Source organism: Tyto alba, unplaced genomic scaffold (assembly GCF_018691265.1).
Source record: "Tyto alba isolate M040663 unplaced genomic scaffold, T.alba_DEE_v4.0 Super-Scaffold_21, whole genome shotgun sequence".
NCBI classification, from domain to species: domain Eukaryota; kingdom Metazoa; phylum Chordata; class Aves; order Strigiformes; family Tytonidae; genus Tyto; species Tyto alba.
The window spans coordinates 8,788,209-8,807,740 of record NW_024881295.1 but is presented as its reverse complement, the minus strand read 5'-3'; the positions used below and the strand labels follow the sequence as shown (position 1 = coordinate 8,807,740).

At 37.0% G+C, this 19,532-nt stretch overlaps 1 protein-coding gene across 7 annotated transcripts in view; it reads right to left on the bottom strand.

Annotated features, from left to right (window-relative positions):
* Positions 1-771: 771 nt before the first annotated feature.
* Positions 772-19,532, bottom strand: part of PACSIN2 (protein kinase C and casein kinase substrate in neurons 2) — a 62,279-nt gene continuing 43,518 nt past the window's right edge. For 3 of the 7 annotated variants that reach the window (XM_032986312.2, XM_032986313.2, XM_032986314.2), the window contains exons 3-12: positions 16,535-16,691; positions 15,544-15,779; positions 14,707-14,862; positions 13,534-13,709; positions 10,629-10,749; positions 9,692-9,697; positions 8,464-8,588; positions 7,677-7,793; positions 6,532-6,728; positions 772-2,601 (exon numbers count right to left, since the gene is read on the bottom strand). In XM_032986312.2, coding sequence (XP_032842203.1) covers positions 2,489-2,601; positions 6,532-6,728; positions 7,677-7,793; positions 8,464-8,588; positions 9,692-9,697; positions 10,629-10,749; positions 13,534-13,709; positions 14,707-14,862; positions 15,544-15,779; positions 16,535-16,691 — 1,404 coding nt within the window. In that variant the 3' untranslated portion in view covers positions 772-2,488. The remainder of the gene's footprint in view (positions 2,602-6,531; positions 6,729-7,676; positions 7,794-8,463; positions 8,589-9,691; positions 9,698-10,628; positions 10,750-13,533; positions 13,710-14,706; positions 14,863-15,543; positions 15,780-16,534; positions 16,692-19,532) is intronic. The other 4 variants (XM_032986315.2, XM_032986317.2, XM_032986316.2 and 1 more) reach the window with 4 other exon arrangements.

The window sequence follows — 19,532 nt, the reverse complement described above, 5'->3', positions numbered from 1 at the left end:
CAGAGTCAAGCTCCATCCAAGCACAGCAGAACACACAGTGGTCATAAATTGAAATAGGGCATGTTCTAACTGCAAATAAAAAGGGGAAAAAAATATTATAATTAAGCATTGTAACAGTCTGAACAGGAAGGTTATGAAATCAGTCCTTGGACATTTTCCAGACTAGCTCAAAGGCCTGAGCAACCTGTTCTGAATGCGGAGTTGACTGTGCTTTAAAAATAGGCCACTGGACTAGACACCACCTTTGGTTCCTTCCACTTGGATTCTGTGCTGCCTTCACCAAATTGTAAATCCAGCATAAAGAACTCGTACTTTACTTAGATTAAAAGATGCAGCATTGGTGGGGAAGGCAAGACAAAACTTTCAGCTAGCCGTGACAAATGCTACTACATTAATCATTGCCAGTCAACAAGAAAACTCTCACAAAAGCCAGAAAAGATTCAGATATTAAATACCTTAGCTACTCACCCCATCTGTATCAGACTTGACTACACCACAGAAAGCAGCACAGTAGATTCTGCATACCTGTAAAAGACACTATTTCTGCCTCTTCCAGAGACATTTTGCCAGAACATCTTGCCAAGAACCCCCGTGCACTGCACCTCCCCCATATTTGTTAACAGCACAGTGCTACTGGTGTCTGACACCTCTTTATGGCTCTTCTAGACAATGCAGATTTTGTCACCTTCAACTGCAATGAAACGCACAGATTATTTGCTTCATAAAACTACTTTCTCATACATTGAAATAGTAAGAAGTACATGCCGTGTATTTAAGAGATTAACAGATTTTATTGTTTTCTAAAATATTTTACAATACAGAGACCCAACCAGTAATTCCTGACAATTTTAATAACCATCTTGTGGATAAATAATTATGTTGATAAGTTTTTGTTGACATATAGAACATCCACCTTTTAAGCTTGCACATTTTGGTTCATTGAAAATGATGACTAAATATATCTATAAGCTCAAAAAGCAAACAATTAAGTCCAAGGCTATCAACAGTGTTTTAGAGTTACCTCAAAATAGATTTGTTAGCTTCATTACAGTGTAGCTTCCTAAAATAGCATATCTACTTACCTGAAACTTAGGGGTTTTTTTAAACACAAATCTGCTGTAATTTTACAACCCAGTTTTAAATGTCACAAATTCATACTATTCGACATGGTTACAAATGACCGAGTTGTAACTGCAAACAAATGTAGATTTTACAGTGTTCTGCTACAATAATCGATGTAAGGACTAATGCTAGTTTATATTTTGACCTACAAATTAATCCACAAATACTGATTTTGAGTATGTGAGTGTATTTACTGTACTTCAGAAAATTTAATCACAGAATACTTTGTCTGTGGTACAGTAATGAATATGGCAGGAAAGCAGATTTAAATATACCTATAATTTAAACTCTTAAAACAGTCTAAATCTTACTGACATCAAAAGGCTTGATAACTATAATAGCCATGCTCTTTATATTTTGGAATATCAAATTATATGTACATATACACAACATAGATAGGCTCTCAATAAAAAGCATTTAGTCTATTTTACAGTCTTCTCTGTTCAAAAAATTAGTCTTCACAGATTTAACATTTCAAATTACCCAAAAATCATTAGCAGTTTCAAGATTTTATTTTTTCCCCCTGCAAATGTGTGCTGGAAATAGCTACTATTCTGGGGTTTATGCATAATTTATCTTTCTTTTGAGTGTCATTTAAGATCTAGATGGAAAACTCAGATTAAGTATCAAACCACTAAAACAACATTCATAATGGAATCCCAACACATGACACCTGCAGGTATCTCTGCTACAAATAACCTTCTGTGACAGATATTTATTAAATACAGTATTTGTTTTACAACGTCAAGCCATGCTGACAATATAGGAAGATTACTACAACATGGAAAGAGTTTTCATTCAGTCAACTGGTGACTAAATCTATATCATAATTTAAGTATTAATTGATAAATCCAAGCATACAAAAAGGTGCTTAACTACATAGCATTTAAATAAAAAAATACTGCATCTTTCAGACATTGCTAAGAACCAATAGAAAATTAACTATAATAATCTTTAAAATTCAAGTTGCAAGTTACTGAAGGTCACTTAAAGTAACTGATTAAACAAAAGTGAGCATAAGCCACATACCTAGGGTAGGATGAGGCACAAGCATAGAGAATGCAAAAATATTTAAGAGTCACAATAACAGACCATGGGGGAAGAAAAAGCTTAAAAAGTTTTTTTCTTATCATACTATTTTTTCAACCTAGCCCCTTTCCTTTGCATTGTGCCCAAGTTGTGAAAACAATGACAAATTATTAGTTCTAACTTTTGTCTTTAAATCACCATGATCTCAGTATCAAGCTCTCGCCTTTTCATTAAAATATATACACTCTATACATCATTCAGCTTCCTCTCACTTTAAATATATACTGTACAGGCCTACAGAGCTTTTGTAACACTTCTGTATTAACTTTGTCCTTTGTCACTGGATTGGTTCTACATAGTTTGCTGGGTATAAACCAACTTGTCCGTTGTCCAGACGTCCTTTGCACCATCCCTGCTCGTCTTCATTCTCCATTTTTGTTAACTCATCCCCTGAAAAAAGAAGGAACGTTGTTAACAAACTAACGTTTTAAGTAACACCAGGAAGATAATATGAGAGTTACCCAGGTGACCACTTTTCTCCTCCTGCCCACCCCAGGCCCCAGCAGAAACTGTCCTATCTTTGCTCTTCATGTTTTTGATACTAAGAATACCACTTACAGCTTTATATGTGGGATGAAAGACCCCCAATTTCAAAAAATAGGAATTTTGTTTTTGAAAACAAAATATTACATTGGTTGCACTGCAAAAAGGTCATAGCATTTTTTAAAACAAAAGAATGCAAACTTTTGGAGATATATGTTATTTCACTGCAAGATCAAAGACTCCCTTATATTTACAGGGTGTGAACAGTCAAAGATAGTCGTGGATAGTATCACTACCTCTAAACAAGCGGAATAATCCTAGATTTATGACCTTCAACAAAATGTCACTGCAAGTGAAATAAGTATTTCATTAAGCTTACTGTCAATATATACTCTTCTAATAGTTTGTGGAACGTAAGGAGGAAAATGCTACAAAAAAATTAAGGCATGGCAGCAAAAGTCTCTTGAACTATACTTGCAGCTTTTCAGTATACCACTACTAGGTTGTAATGCAGAAAGACTTAAAAGGAATCCTCTACCTTACACTTTGTTACATATCCCTCTCTCCTTTCCTCACCTTTTTAAGAAAGTATTGGGATTTAACTTCCCCTTTCACTACTCTAGCTTTATACTGTTGGAAGCTGATGTACAGTTGTAGCTCCAGAAAAAGTAATTCCAAATTTGCTTCCTAACTTACCAGCAAAAGCTGACACTAATTATTCATTCAGACACTTATGAACTATAATATAACCTCATTTTGACTCCCATGCGCATCTAGTCTTCTACAGCATCAGGAAATACTTTGTCATTAGAGAATCTGCAGATGCTGTATAGGAGCAAATGAATGTCCACTTCAGCCAGGCAAAAAAGGACACACTGATTAACAAGTATTTCCTCACGTACAACTTATTTGTGTCCAATTATTTCCCTAGATAAAATGATTTGTGTTTCATCTTAGTTAGCAATAGGAAATACATGCTGAAGATATTAGCCACTTAAAACAGTCCCAAATGACTATAAATATACAGTCTTGGTATCATTTAGGAGATGAACTAGCTTAGGGAATATAAATTGTTTGGTAGAAACAGACAAGCTTCATAATAAATCTTCACAAGGTATCTATCTTCTATAGCTCCCCTGTTAGATAAAGCCTTATCTCCTCTAGTTTGTAAGTTTGTAATTTGTTTTCAGCCATGGCAGACACACAGAAGGGTGAGATATACATATGGTAGATGGTTATGTCCCATCCTGTTACATGATTATAAAACCTTTCATAAGGTACGAATAAACAGTTATTTTTCCTCTTTGGAAGCCTCCCACAGTTGTTTGCCAAGAAAAAAAAGAAACACACCAGATGTATAAAGTATTCCACTAATAAAAAGGAGTTTCATGTATTAAAGTACATTTAATGGACACCATGCAGAACATTTATTCTACAGCATATACCTAGAAGTGATCACAAAAGCTTTGTAGGCAAATTCTTTGAATACCCAAGGAAATCCCAGCTGAGAATATCCATGTACATTTAAACTGATCCCTGAATGCATTAATCCTCTCTTGACAGCTGCTTAGGAGTCTAGGTATAGTCTACATAGGAGCACAGGCTTGAGTACATTTTAAATTGGCTCCTGCATGACCTCGTGAATTTTTTCCTTAGTCTTTTATATGTTCAGTGTAAACCTAGTCACACTAATACTTCTGCCTAAAAACTAAGTTTGACGGTAGTCATTCTAGTAAGGGCTTCTGTAAGGGGATTCATAGTCTAGAATATCAACCCCTTCCTATGACTGATACAATCATGTAATTTGGTGTTATATTTTTATGCTCTCCCTTCAAAGGTTTTAAGCTATCTTTAAGTTAAGCCTATGTACATCTCCATTCATACTTCCTGTACTTTATTTCTACAGACCTCACATTGAGAACCATTTGGTTCAAATAGTTTAATGCAGGTTACACAGCTGGTACTACAGTACAGAATACCTAACTTTGCATTTCACCATTACAACTGTGTATATAAACATTGCATAGCTTTGCCACTGAAAGGCTTGTTACTGTAAACCCTTGGAATGCCATCCTGTTGCTTCACAGGCACAATACAGAGATATTTCAAGAGGATTAGCATACTACCATCCCCTGTTGAGAAAAAAGGAGGAGTTAATGTCTAGAAAATGAAGAATAATTTTAACCGCTGTGGATTCCAGAGAAAGTGTCAGATGTTTTGTTACTACTGTCCTCCTGTCAGGGCACAATTCAGCAAGGTTAATGGAAAAAACAACCATTCCTCCTCTCTGGAAGCCTACAATAGTTGTCTACAAAGAAAAGTCAGATGCATACAGTTTCACTACTGAAAAAGCTGGGAGGCAAGTGTAAGGCAGGAACACCACCACCTGAGTTGTGGGGCTTTTTGGTTCAAAAAACACAAAATGCATTTAGAATGTGACCTGGAAATACACTGATCTGAGCACCACCTTTCTCTGTAAGCAGAAGGGAAGTCTAGCAGTTCACTGATTAGCTACATTGATTTGTTTACTATACTAACTTTCAGCCTTAATGTCATCTAAGACCCTTAGTAGACAGTATAGAAGTAGCACACTTAGAAACCCCAGCTGAAAGGGAAGTAGAACCAAAAGTTTTCTTAATCTGCCTTTCAACTCTTGAATCCCATTTTTCCTCCACAACTAAGTCAGTCATTACAGAAGAAGGGAGTAAATGACAAGCAAATGGGAAAAGGGACAAGATCAATGGGATTGCCCATCTCATTTGCACAGTCTGAAGTTGTTTGCTTTTGCTAAACTACTCATGAAATCTTGTTGAATTTTTGGTTAGTAAACCTTATGTGCAATTCTGAGCAAGACAGTAGAAAAATTGGCTGAAATTAGAGCTCGAAAAGCACTGACAGGGTGTGGATTTCACCTTTCATCACTAGAGGGTGCTGCCTCCGGGCTGGTCAGACTGAAAATCTCGAAGTCTATTTCGGGGCTGGGTCTGATGCCCAGGCCGTCAGCACACAGTCAGCACACAACGGCTGGTAGAACTAGCCCAGACAAACTGGAGGCAGCAGCATCCATCGTGTGCAGCTTTCATACCCTTGTGACAACTTCATAGGTGTGGAAACATACTGTGGCATGGGAATCTCCTGTCAGTTGACTCTACTTTGTTCTCTTGACTCCTATAGCAGTGAGTTAAAATGTGAAAACAAGGAAAAAACAGCTCAAGGGAAATACAACATCCTAAGAAGGGAGATGTATAGTCAGTGTACGGTAATATAATGCAAGATGAAAAACTGGGTAAAGACAGTAACTGTGCTTAAACTGAAGGGGGATGGAAAGAGAGAAAGAAATTATCTGTCCATGACTAGGCTTTCAACCTTAACAAGTTAGCACTGTAGGAAAATGAAGGCCAAAAAAGGGATGCTTCCAGTTTAAACAGAAAAAGTATCAATTGATTAGATATAGTTTTAAGATTAGCTGTTGTAGTCTCTTCCTTACCAACTTTGCAGAGTTGGTGTTTCTAGACAGCTAAAAGCTGCAACTGTTACCATCACCATGGAGGAGATGGGATTATCAATTCTGCAGTTCATTTTGTTTAACATAAAACAGTAAGAAAGGAATATCCCAAACAGATGCATCCCTACACATTCCCAACAGATTAGAAGACAGTGCTTCCAAACAGGGGATACTAAGGAATGCTATCAGGAGGGATGAGGGTTAGATTGAATCCTGTAAGTGGAGTTGTACATTCAGAGAAAAAGATGACAAGAAAATAAAAGCTGAAGAGAAAAACTTCTCCCCCCCATTCTCCTTTTGATAAATATTTTAAGGGAATGGTATTAACTTACCAGCTTTAAAGCTGAGCTCATCTTGCTCTTGGCCTTCATAGTCATAGAGTGCACGTACTCTCACCTCCATTGCAGGAGAGGTATCTTCATCAAATGGATTGGTGTCTCCATTTGCATCAGTGGAAGAAAAGGGATTGTTGGACTCTTCATCAGACCAATCTGTAGGGTAGCTTTGGTTTTTTTCATAGCTGCTAACACTGAAAACAGTTTTTAAATTATTCTTTTCTGCATTTAAAATCAGAGACTAGAAATACCATTAAGATCAGTTTCCCAAGCTTAAACTCCACTCTAAGGCCCAATTTTGAAGCTATTTCTAGTATCTTCTCACCTATCTTTAGCTGACAACGCCTCAAAAAAAAAAAAAGCATTCTTGCAATACATTTACAAAGTTTGGAAAAGGCAAGAGGAAAAAAAGATGTCAAATACAAGCTCCCCACAAACTCCAAACACTTCTCTATCAAGTAATCTATATAATCTATGAGATTACTTACTCTAGAAAGGTAAAAGGTATGCAGGTAGTAGATGAGAGGAATTATCTGGTTTAGGATAAGGTAATTAAATTGCTTTGCAGAACCTTCCTCCCAAATCTCTATGCACCTCTACAATAGCTTTCAACATTTTGTATGTTGCAATCCACCAATAAAGAAACTTCATCATACTGCAACAACTTGATCATTTAAAGAAAAGTTCACTGTTGAGCATGCACATGCCATTTAAGAGAGTGGTATGACATCCCTAGATGTGCATACTGAAGCAACAGGCAGCTGTTTGAGAAGGTCCTAAATAAAAAGAAAGCAATCATAAAAGCAGATGTATTTAGCAAGAACACAGAGCATAAAGCTCCAGAAGCAGTTGAACTAGAAAAACTTATCAGTTATAACATTTTATAGGACTGGAAAAGGAAGGGAAAAAGCAACAGCAGTTCTGTCAGCAACTGACAATAACCCCAGTAGTTTAAAACCAAAGATCAAGGCAACAGATATGGCATCTGTTAGGAAAGACAAGTTAGGTGAGAGTGTTGCTTATATAACCGCTCAGAAGGACTTCATGCACTGACCGGCATAGTGGTACAGAAACCAAAAATAGAAATCCCTGGATAGAGAAAGTGCAAGTGTGAAAACAATTAAAAACAACATTTCACCAACTTTTTGATCTTATTGTCCTCCTTTTCACTGACAGTACTCCCAGTATCTTCTTCATCTTCAAAGGGATTGTAACTTGATTGTACTGACTGCACTGTGTTACTCTGGACACTAAGACTGCTAATTTGGAAAAGAAAGAGCATTATGGCGACCCTATCTGTTTAAGAGTAAAACACTGCCATTGGTGTCCCACTAAGTTTCTCAGCAGACCCCTTCTCCAGCCAAAAAAATCCCAAAACAAATCGAACAAAAACCCAAACATCTATCGAGTGCATTGTAAGACCCAAGAAAGTTCGAAGTCTCACATACAATACATTCCTTCAGAAATAGAATATCTTTCGTGACCACAATTTCTGTTTCTTACTGCCTGCAATAAAAGGCAGTGCAATTTTTCTAGCCAGCTTCATTCCTTTCTAAAGCAGCTGATGTTAACAGTTTTGTATTAATCACATCCAGAATTCTGAAGTGACTAAACGTTTTGCAAGCTAAGATTTCAAAGTACAATTGTAATTTCTAGAGATGGGAAGATAGCAACAGACTAACTGCCAAATTAGCTACAGAAAGGTCAGTTTCTCATGATGTTTGGTTTCTTTTCATTCCCAAAGGAAAAAGAACTGTAAAATGGAGAATAATTCCCAAAATATTTTACGAGTTGCAGAAACACATCACTAAAAATGCTCACAGATAATTAACATCTGGTTTGACAGTGACTGTTTGATCCTGTAGAGCTTAGTGTACTTGAAAATAACAATTCTTTCCAATTAGTCTTTTTAGGCATAAAAGAAAATACCTGCTGTGTTTGTTAGGCTGTGAAACTTGATCTCCCGTCTGATTAATACCAGTCAGAGTTACTCCATCAGAAGCCTTCTTCTTTTCTCTTCTACTGAGCGTGCGATTCAGATCTGCAGACCACTCCTATCAATGAATGCAAGATGTGATTAAGAAATTTAATTGAACAAGTAATTATCACATTTGATTTTCAGACTGAGTTATGGAACACACATTTGCACATACAACAGCACAAATAATAATTAAGAAAATAAGTTACTCTAAATGTTTCAGTTATAGTTCTCATCTAGTTCCTACCCTAGCAATGCTACTAGCAAAACCCCAAGATTACCTGTACTTCCCTGATCAGTATTCTGAACACCCTGAAAAGACTTAAAATACCAGATATCCAGCAGACAACTGGAAAAATCAAATGAGTTGGCAAATGCAACTCTAAAAGTTGTACTGAGAGGGCTCACTCTTTCAAATAATGCCAATACACTTAGATTTGAAAGGTAAACCTTTCATTTAGATGAGAATACATTTTTAAACTAAGACAAGGCTTACTTCAAGAAGTGCTCCATGAATGACCTGTGAAGCAGCTCATTTTTAAACTCACCGTATAACATCTCTCCTGTCCCTAAGATTTGAGCCCTTAGGGTAATTCACTCTAGATTTAGTGAAATTCATTGCCCTGAAAAACCATCCATAACAGTTAAGGCTCAGATCAACACAAGACTCATGATGCCATTCGTAACATATCCCCCCTCCTTGATGTTTTGAACCATTCAGATGTTTCAGAATGACAAATGGAAAGGCATGATGAGACCTAAATACAACTTCTACCTATCAAGTCAAACTAAGCTGCATATTGATATAAAGCAGGAAGCAACAGAGAACAAACGGGATGCAAATAAATATTCTATGCTGAGATATGGTTAAACTCAGAAGCCTTAAAAGTTAAAAAAAGTCAGGAGATAGTTTGCTATATAAAAGACAGCATTTGAGATAAGTATTTTTAACAGGAACAGAAGATCTTGTGAGTTCCAATTACTACTGTTTTATACATGTAACACAGTCTTAAGTGATTTCTGGCCAACTTTTCAGAGATACCTCATTATTTTAAATTTGTACAAATACGTATGAATTTCTGAGTTACCATAGTTTAAAGACCACTGACCTAAGCATATTTGCAGTTTATAAAGTTAATTTCATATTCATTTGATCATGACTTTTTTTTTTTTACTTACATCATCCTTGTAGCATGTAAATGAGAAAAAACTTGATTAGAAAAATAGTAACAATTGTATTTAATCTGTTAATTATAATGCTTATGAAAAAAGGTAGTAATTTCCCCACACAGAAGTAACTGTAGTTCAGCATTTCAGGCAAAGAAATTCTGAAGTACTGGTATGAGTTTTCTTCCTCAAACCTTCTAGAGTTACTCAGTATTTTAAAAACAAGTTCCATTTTCCATTGTGATTAATAAGGGAACAGTGAACACTCCACTGTTGACGCTTCCACTCCATTAATTTAATGTTTAGAAATTATTTCAACTAAATCCATTATTCTGGTCAAACTAATCCCAGTTCCAGCTATTTGATACTCCGATAGTATGATCTGCACTGACACATTTTGGTACTTGTTTCTTGTAAGCTAAGTTAGCAGAACACTCCTTAAAAAACTCCTTTCTTTTGAAGATGTCATTCAGCAATAAAATTACCAACTGGTTAAAGATGAGGCTTTTTCGTTAATACTTATAAATACTAAATTTGAGGACTAATTGAAGTATTTAGTTCAAACTTCTTCAAAGTTTTTGCTGCCAAATAAACAGGAAAACATATATAGGTGTCAGAGGTATATCAACTAAACTATGGCTTATTAATGACTTCAGTGATGACTTTAGCTTAAAAATTTAAAAAAATCACTACAGAGTTTTTTGGTTTACTCAAAACCCTTTTCTCTCTTTGAATAGGTGCCTGATACAATCACCTTCAAAAGTTTGGGGGATGTGGAAAGCCCAAAGGAAATCAAGAAAAAAAAAAATTACTATGACTTGTAAAAACAAACAAACAAAATCACTGCTAGAAGCTTGAATTTAAGAGCTATACCAAAAAGAAATATGACAAAAAGCAAGGAGGAAAAAATAGACAAAACAAGTCTGGGCTTTAAGTACTCTGACCTTACCTCAAACTGAGGCCAATTCATTGACATCCCTGGACCCTGATTAGCTCTAAACCACCGCAAGTCTTCAACAGCATCTGCTGTTTTGATATTCTGTTCCAGTTCACGGTAGATATTCTTGTAACTGCAAAACAAATTTATCTTCAAATTTAGTATACCATTTAGAAACATGGCAAGTCCTCTAGTCAGATTTTTTAAAACTTACTATTTCATAGCTCACAATAGTGTTGAGAAAAAACTTACAGCAAGGCAGACTTTTTAAAACTATGACAGACCTATTAACTGCCTGTAAAAAAGGAAGAGTCATCCAACAAGTAAGCTTGCTGAAATTCACAAAAACATAAAAGCTGTATTTGTCAGATTTTATGACTCTTGTGTAAAGTAACTTAATTGGTTGTCATTAAATGTAGGATTTACATAGGAATGTGTTTAAATTACTGAATGACAATCTTGAAGTTTCTTGAATTTAAAAGCTTGTGTACAAGACAGTACAAACTGGTTTTACGATAAATCCATAGCATTCTGTGAAAAATCATGTCTTAATCCAATGAGAACAATAAGTCATTACAAAAATTAAAAAAAAAAAAACTTAAACCTGAAGTGGAGTTAAATGGGTTAAACATTTTCCAATGCAGGTATATCTGCTAACTGCTTTTATTAAGTACTCTAGGATTTTGCTAACTGTGCTATTTATACAAAATACCAAATATTATAAAGAACCACCTTACTACTTTTACTTATCTCTTAGTCTATACTTATGAGAACTCAGCTTTAACGAAAACCAGTTAAAGTATTTTACAGAACTGAAGTCACATTGCAGATACAACTTTGATACCCTGATCCTAGACCATGCACACGGTGTATTTGCTCTACAGACTGTGGCTACAAATACAATCGTTTTATAACAAAAACCAATATGGAGCTTCAGAGTGCAAAGAGGTCTTAATACAACAGCCGCAAGGCTTAAAATAAGAGACATGGACCTACTAAGTCTTTATTCAAGATAGAGACAGTTTGGGGAAATCCTTCCAGATGAAGCCACAAAACCTAAATTAGATTGTCAAGGAGTCAAATTTTCTCAAAATATACTTCTAAATTTCTCAATTTCTATATATTACTTGTCTGCTTTAACATACACGCAGTGTGGGTTTTTTCTACATCAATGATTCTTTGAATGAATTTATGCAATAGAAAGGCATGTATTTTAAGAAAGTGAATAAATTCTGAATAATTTACTAGCCATCAGTTAAATCAGTGATAAACTGGAGGTCTACATCTGTAGAAAACAGGGCAGGGCTGTTTTCTGGACTGTGCGTTTCAGCTTTATTAGTCTTAAGTTAAAAATCAGACTTCCTTTTGAGGGTTTATTCTACTCTTTTTATCTCTGTGTATTCATAGAGGCAGAGATAAGGCAATAGATAAACAGTTACAGTCGCTTTAGCCCTAGTTTTATCCTAGTAGTTCTTTTCTTTGTTTGCACCTTATTAACATACCATAAGATACCAATGCTGAACCCCCTAAGTATCTTAAGAAATTATTGCCTCTCCACTTGGTTTTCTTCTGTAGTCTTTCCCCAACCTTGCCCTTTAAGTCAACTCTTTCTCATTTATTTGTTCTGTTTCTTTCAACCTGATTAAACTGAATTCAAATGGGCAGCAATCCTAACTAGCTATCTATTCAGATTAAAAAGAACCTGTCTTCCACAGCAGTTCCATAAGAACTTTGAAGCAACCCAAAATTATAATGATGCTAAAATAACTGATCTTGCCCTTACCTATTGCTTGCTCTGTATTTGTTCTTGCCCTTATGTCACCCTTCACTTATGCCAGCACTAATGTTCATGTGACTGCACAGCAAGTCAATTTGGAACACTGGTCAGGGTTAAAACAAAACTAGATTCTTCTCGCCCTAGGTCACCTTGATCAGCTCCGTAATTCCACTGGTTTGACTATCATAAGAGTTTTGTCACTAGCAGAAGAGGGAACAGAAACGAGCAGCCAGCCAGGAGCACACTTTTCTCCTTTTAATTGAAGTGCCCACCAGACTGCACGTGAAACTCTGCTGTTACAAGCGGGATGTAAAATTCCACTAGTGTTATAGCATGTGCTGCAAGTGTTCCAGTGTCTGTCTTCTCAAATGCAAGAGAAAACAAAAACACTGATATGTCAGCAAGGCAGTGGTTATAAAGTAGCTTAGTATCAAAATGCCCTGGAGTAGTTGATGACATGCCACACAGTCTGACAAAACAAGCTGTATGAGCTCTGGTTTGAGCTCCCTAGCAGAAGTTTAGGTTTATTGGAATGTAGTCAGCAAGGTTGAGGCAGAAAGAACAAATTACAAAACATGCTTTATACAAACTACAGTATAAAAAGCAGACCTTAAAATTAAGATGGACAAGAGTTCACCAAAAGTCAACCAATGGATCTTTAACATTCATCCCCTAGTTAAGGTAATTCCTTTAGACTGAGCTCTCCTATTTTAACAACAGATGTGTTTATGCTACAAAGTGAATGTTGTCTCACACTAATAAATTCTAGCTTGTTCTCCAATAAACATGCAAGACACGTAATACAGCAAAACCCTCCTTTCCCAGTCTGACCCAGCATTTTTTAATTCTAAGCTCTGAATCCTTCCTAATTGGCACACATTTGATTATAAAAGTACACCAAAAATGAGGGTTTCTTGGTTCATTTAATACTCTGTTAAATAAAAATAGCAAATGTTAGGGATAGATGCTGATCTGATCTTAGACAAAAACAAAGAATTAAGATCTTTTATTTACACTTACAACAAATTGAAACAACACATTAGAAACAAATCAGATTCCAAACTCTGATCTACTTGAAGTATGGATTGCTTTTCACTGAAAAGTGTTCAGCATTCAATTTGAAGTCTTACACAGTTTTACCTTGCAACATTAGACAAGTCAAGGTGTTTTTGAACTTCCAGTAACACTTCTCGAAAGAAACGTAAGCGTTTTTCCTCAAACTGCTGACACTGTTCAAATACCTGCTCCATGTTTTCCATATATTGAGGAGTGGCATTATCTAATTCTTTCAGGGATTTTTCATACTTTTCTTTTGTCTGGGGATGGAAAAACAAACAATCAGCAATATATTTTATTACTACTCTACATAATGCAATAATGGTCAAGATTTATACCAGAAGTTCCCAAACCGCATTCTCTTTCCATGATCACAATACTTATGTTAGGTCATGATGGAAGTTATCTAACAAAGCGAAAGCAGTTACAATCAAGTTCTAAGCCTCTTCTCTGGCTTTTTAACATAAACCATGACAAATTTTGATGTAATACTAAGGATAAAAAACAAAACGAGCCACACTAAATCTGAGCAGGCAGTCTTTCAAGTTACAGGTCTTATTTAAAGATCTCCATATAATTTCAAAGTGTTGTCTTTTCCCCTTCAGTAATTTACACAGTCCACTGTGAATAATGACCAAAAAACCCCAAGCGTTGTATATATCCCTGTGAATGTAAATGGCAGACACTGTGAGCTCAGTTAACAGATAGAACCTCAGACTCCACACTAATTTACAGTAGTCGTCTACAGACAGGAATGGAAGGAAGTCACACAAGCAAAGTCTTTTCATATCAGTCCACTAAAGAGAGAAACCAAACTGGGCAATGGAACGACATTTCCACAATTGTATTTACTTTCACTTAAATGGATTATATAAGTTAATATATTCTGCAGTCAAGAATGACTACAAGTTTAGATGTAGTCAGCAAGCTTTAAGCCCCTATCTCACAGCTTCAAGTGAAATAACACAATCCTCACTACTATATGAGTAGAACTCTGTCCTGTAAGTTTGCTGTCTTATTCTACTCTTTCTGTGCTAAAAGCACTTACATGAAATAGAGGCAATACGTTATCCATTCTTCACAGAACCACCTGGCAATGAAGTATGCTTTGGAGAAAACTAAGTTCTGGTATAGGACCATAACTGAAAGTGAGCTGCACTGCAGTCCACAGCACATTAAGAAAAAAAAAATCTTAAATATGAACAAGCTATAGGTTAAAAATACTGCATATTTACAGTATGCTAGCATACAGTGTACCTTTAGTACATCTTGTTTGCTTCTCTCCACTTTGTCTTGTAATTTCTTAAGTTGTTCAGGATTTAGTGCTGGATCAGCTTTGCTATTTGTTTCTCTGGATATAGCCAGTTTCTCCTCTTTGCAGGCCGCATGGTATGCTTTCTTTGCAGCTTCCACCTACAAAGTAGATTTAAATCTTTGCATCTGGGACAGTTTATACAACCACCATCAACTGAATTGTTTAGCCTTATAATCATGTTGCAATGAAGAAAGTGTCTGGTTTTGTTTCAGGATATTCTTTTTTTGGATTTTTTTTTTTTCTTTTTTATTTAGGCCAAGGAACGGACAATACGCAAGAATCAAAGTAAGGAAATTATTGTAGTACTTATGAATCACCGTTCTCTCACCATTCAAGAATTGTCACTCATACAGCTTAGAGAAGTGTGGGAAAAAAAAGCTTTACAGAAAGTGCCCAATGGAACATTTTTTCCTCATGCCCATGTTCTCCTGCTCCCCTTCTACAAGCCTGTTACTTAAGAATAATGTTGCATGACAAGGAAAAAACCCACACTTTTCCCCCACTCATTTCTTTGAGCAATTCATAACTTTCAAATGCGTGAAATCAGATACTGTTAAAATGATACATTAAATTCCACTTTTTCCAGATTTTCACTTAAGTCATCAAGATTAGTAGAGACTAAGAGAAAAATACTTATTTTCAGAAGAGGACAGAAAGCAAGAGATCTTTTTGAGAAAGGAGGGTCCAGCAGAGAGAATAGGGAGTTTACTCCCATATAGAGCTTTGAGACATTAATATATTGTAACACAGGATATCTAATACATAATCTACTGCTGTACCTCTTTCAGCTTTTTTGCCCAGGGTTTCTGAGCTTTCCTAAATCCATCTTCTGCTTCTTTGGTTTCCTTAAATCCTCCCATCATTTGCTTATGAAAGGCTTCCTTCTGCCAGTTCTTGATTTTTTCAAAGTCTTCATTCATCAGTGAACCTTTTACTTCTAGATGTAGTTCACTCACTTTTTCAGCTTCTGACATAAAAGCACACCAAGCCCTTTCTACTGTTCCATACTGTGGGCCTAAACACAACAGAAAGTGTCATTCTCAGTAACCATCACCCACATGGAACTTATATTCCCAAGAAGCTACCTGAAGCTATTGACTTATATTCACTTGTAAACAGCAATATTGATGCAAACCTAGAAAAGGGAATAGTTTATTTTCAGATAAATTTAGACTATTACAAATTTTTACACCAGAAGAAACAGTACTCATTTAGTCTGGCCTCCTTCTCTCTGTACCATGATTCTCAGTATTCCACCTATTAGCTCCTCTTTGGACTGCCGCCTTCAATTTCTCAGCATATTTTCTGAGACATGGATAACCAGGAAAGGACAGACTATTTCAGAATATATTAAAATGGCATCAGATTAGCCTTCCATTACAGCAACGCCTAGGTCTTCTGTTACTAGTCTTTCCCCCACAACCACTGCCCCTTTAGTATTCAGATACTTACACTTTTCAAACTGTGTTCTATGCCATTAGTTACCTACAGACTGCCAGTTCTAGAAATGAATCGATTTGGATACCTCAACACTGAAGGCAAGATTCATCTGTTTCAGTAAGAAGCAAGCAAACTAGCAAAGGAGCAGGGGTTTGGTTTTAATCACAAAAAGCTTGATCATTTGTTACATTACTGAGCCTTTTGGAAAGACTCCACTACAGACTAAAAAAAGTACAAAATTTCTACTTTGTACTTACCAAAACAAAGATATACAGAAACATTTATTTCCATTTGAGAAAGTTTTCAGAGTTCAAATTCAGAATGCATTACCTTTTTCCACAAGCTGCTTCCACCTTTTTGCCCATTCTGTAAGCTGCTGAGCATAGACCTTCTCTATTCGTGCCCGTTCATGAATACAGTTCATAAGATCATTGCAAAGTCTGTGACCATCGTCGATTCGTTTTACTGTCCTCTTGTAATTTCCAACCTATAGAGAGACAAATACTTAACAATTGCTGTGTGAAAGCTCTGAAAACAAGATAAATCTCTGATTAACACAAATACTGTTACTTAGGAGCAAGATAATCTACTAGCAGGAATTAATTATAGCATGAGGTATTTCTCAATCTTAAAACCTAACTGCAACACTACCACAAAGGCCACAAGTTCTCCTGTAAAAAAATTATTCATTTTAAAAGTGAAAGCTTTATTATATTTTATTAGTCCTGCAATGTAATTATGGGCAGTCATCATAATTGTTCTGCATTATTATTGCTTAATAATGTTTTAGATAATCAAGACATTTAACACAATTACAGTATTTCCCTCTTCTATGCTTATTAAGTACCTAATGCCTTCATTTTATGCTGTGTTTAATCTTTCAGGATTAATAAAATTGCAAAGACGTGCAAAGGAGTATTGCAACATCTCTATCAAGCATAATAATAGTTTTGTTTAAGAATACGGTATGGAAAAAGCACAACCACCCTATATACAGCAGAGGTTGGATGTGCCCTTCGTTACAGCTGTGCTTCACTGCTGACAAACTAGACAGCACCTACTTCAAAAGTACACTGTAGAGTTCCATGTGGGAAGATACTGACAGAAACGACATGGAGTTACCATACCTAGAATTAACTTGGGAATTCTAAAGAAAAAACCCATAGTTGCTCAGTGTACTAGCTACAAAAAGATGAGGATATGAAGAAATAATGCACACTATTAATGAAAATCCATTATATAATTAACACTTCCCTTTCACTTTTGTGTACACACCAACATAGAATCACCAATCTTCATGACCAAAGGGAAAAAAAAAAGCCTGATACCGTTCCCAGAGTAATATTTCCATTTATTTCAAGGTCACTCAGGTTGGCTTTTGTAAACATTAAGACGTATGAACTTGGTTAACAGAATTTGCACAGCCTATTAAATATCACAGTCAGTTTCTTATCTGCCCTAACCACCTGACTGAAAAATAAAGATTAGCAGTAAGGCAGTAGATTAAACATTCACATACTTAAAGCGTGTTTGTAATTTTTACATCTGAATCTTATCCAATTCACATCTTAAATATAGGAAACCATCCAACTTCAAGGTTCACATTTATTCAGAATTTTGTCAGCAGAAGTACATGCAAGCCATCTGCATGAGAAAAATACTCCACAATATATATAGGGAAATACTCTTAAAAGGTGAAAAACCTGTATTAAATGCTGGAAAAATAAGTCACTATGCTGATAAATACAAACATATGTTAGGACTCCTCATCAAAGCTGGGGAAAAAAATTGAAACCAGTGCCGTTCCTCAGGGGTCAGTACTGGGCCCAGCGCTGTTTAACCCCTTTGTCGGTGACACGGACAGGGGGATCGAGCGCACCCTCAGCAAGTTTGCCGACGACACCGAGCTGTGTGGTGCGGTCGACACGCTGGGGGGCAGGGATGGCATCCAGAGGGACCTGGGCAGGCTGGAGAGGGGGGCCCGTGTGAACTGCACGAAGTTCAACAGGGCCAAGTGCAAGGTCCTGCCCACGGGTCGGGGCAATCCCCAGCACAAATCCAGGCTGGGCCATGAGAGGATTGAGAGCAGCCCTGCGGAGAAGGACCTGGGGGTGTTGGTGGGTGGAAAACTGACCGTGAGCCAGCAATGTGCACTCGCAGCTCAGAAAGCCAACTGTGTCCTGGGCTGCATCGAGAGAAGTGTGGCCGGCAGGGCGAGGGAGGGGATTCTCCCCCTCTGCTCTGCTCTCGTGAGACCCCACCTGGAGTACTGTGTCCAACTCTGAGGCCCCCAACATAAGAAGGACATAGACCTGCTCAAGTGGGCCCAGAGGAGGCCACGAAGATGCTCAGGGGGCTGGAGCAGCTCCCGTGTGAGGCCAGGCTGAGAGAGTTGGGGTTGTGCAGCCTGGAGAAGAGCTGAACCATCTCCAGGGAGACCTTACAGAGGCCTTCCAGTGCTTAAAGGGGGCCTGCAGGAAAGATGGAGGGAGACTCTCGTAACAGTTTTAAACTGAAAGAGGGTAGATTCGGATTAGGTATAAGGAAGAAATTATTTATTGTGAGGGCGGTGAGGTGCTGGCCCAGGGTGCCCAGAGCAGCTGTGGCTGCCCCCTCCCTGGCAGGGTTCAAGGCCAGGTTGGACGGGGCTGGGAGCACCCTGGGCTGGGGGAAGGGGGCCCTGCCCAGGGCAGGGGGGTTGGATATAGATGGTCTTTAAGGTCCCTTCCAACCCAAACCATTCTGTGATTCTATGAATAACTGGACAAAACCAATTCCTCTAGGGAGTACCCTCAAAGCATTCATTTGGGCATGTTTTTGGTTTTGGACCAGATCCATTTCAACAGACCAAATAAATTTAGGTAGCAACTAAGAAAAGCATTAGTTAGCAGTCACTGACTCATCTAAATAATGCAAAAGAAAGAAGTACACGAACACTCCCCCTTCCTTTAAACATATGGCACAAAATAACTGAAGATAAGAAGCTACCAACACCACAAAGAAGCTGACTATCAAGATGGTCAATGAATCCATGTCAAAACAGATTTCATCTATTAGCAAGAAAGTATGAAAAAGAACCTCTCACTTTCAAGAGAAATATAAGTCGAGAAGTAGGCACTTTCAAACTAACACTGTACATTAACAAATACAATATACATATGTAACCAAAGCATTAAGAAAAGTACCTTAAAGAATACTTTCTAAAGCCTTTGTAATGGAAGGGCAAACCATTCATCTGCTCAAAATTACTCCAGATGTAGGTTCACAGCCAAGCAGACTGTTAAAACAGGTTATGCTAGCTTGGCACAACTACTGAAGCCTTATATTA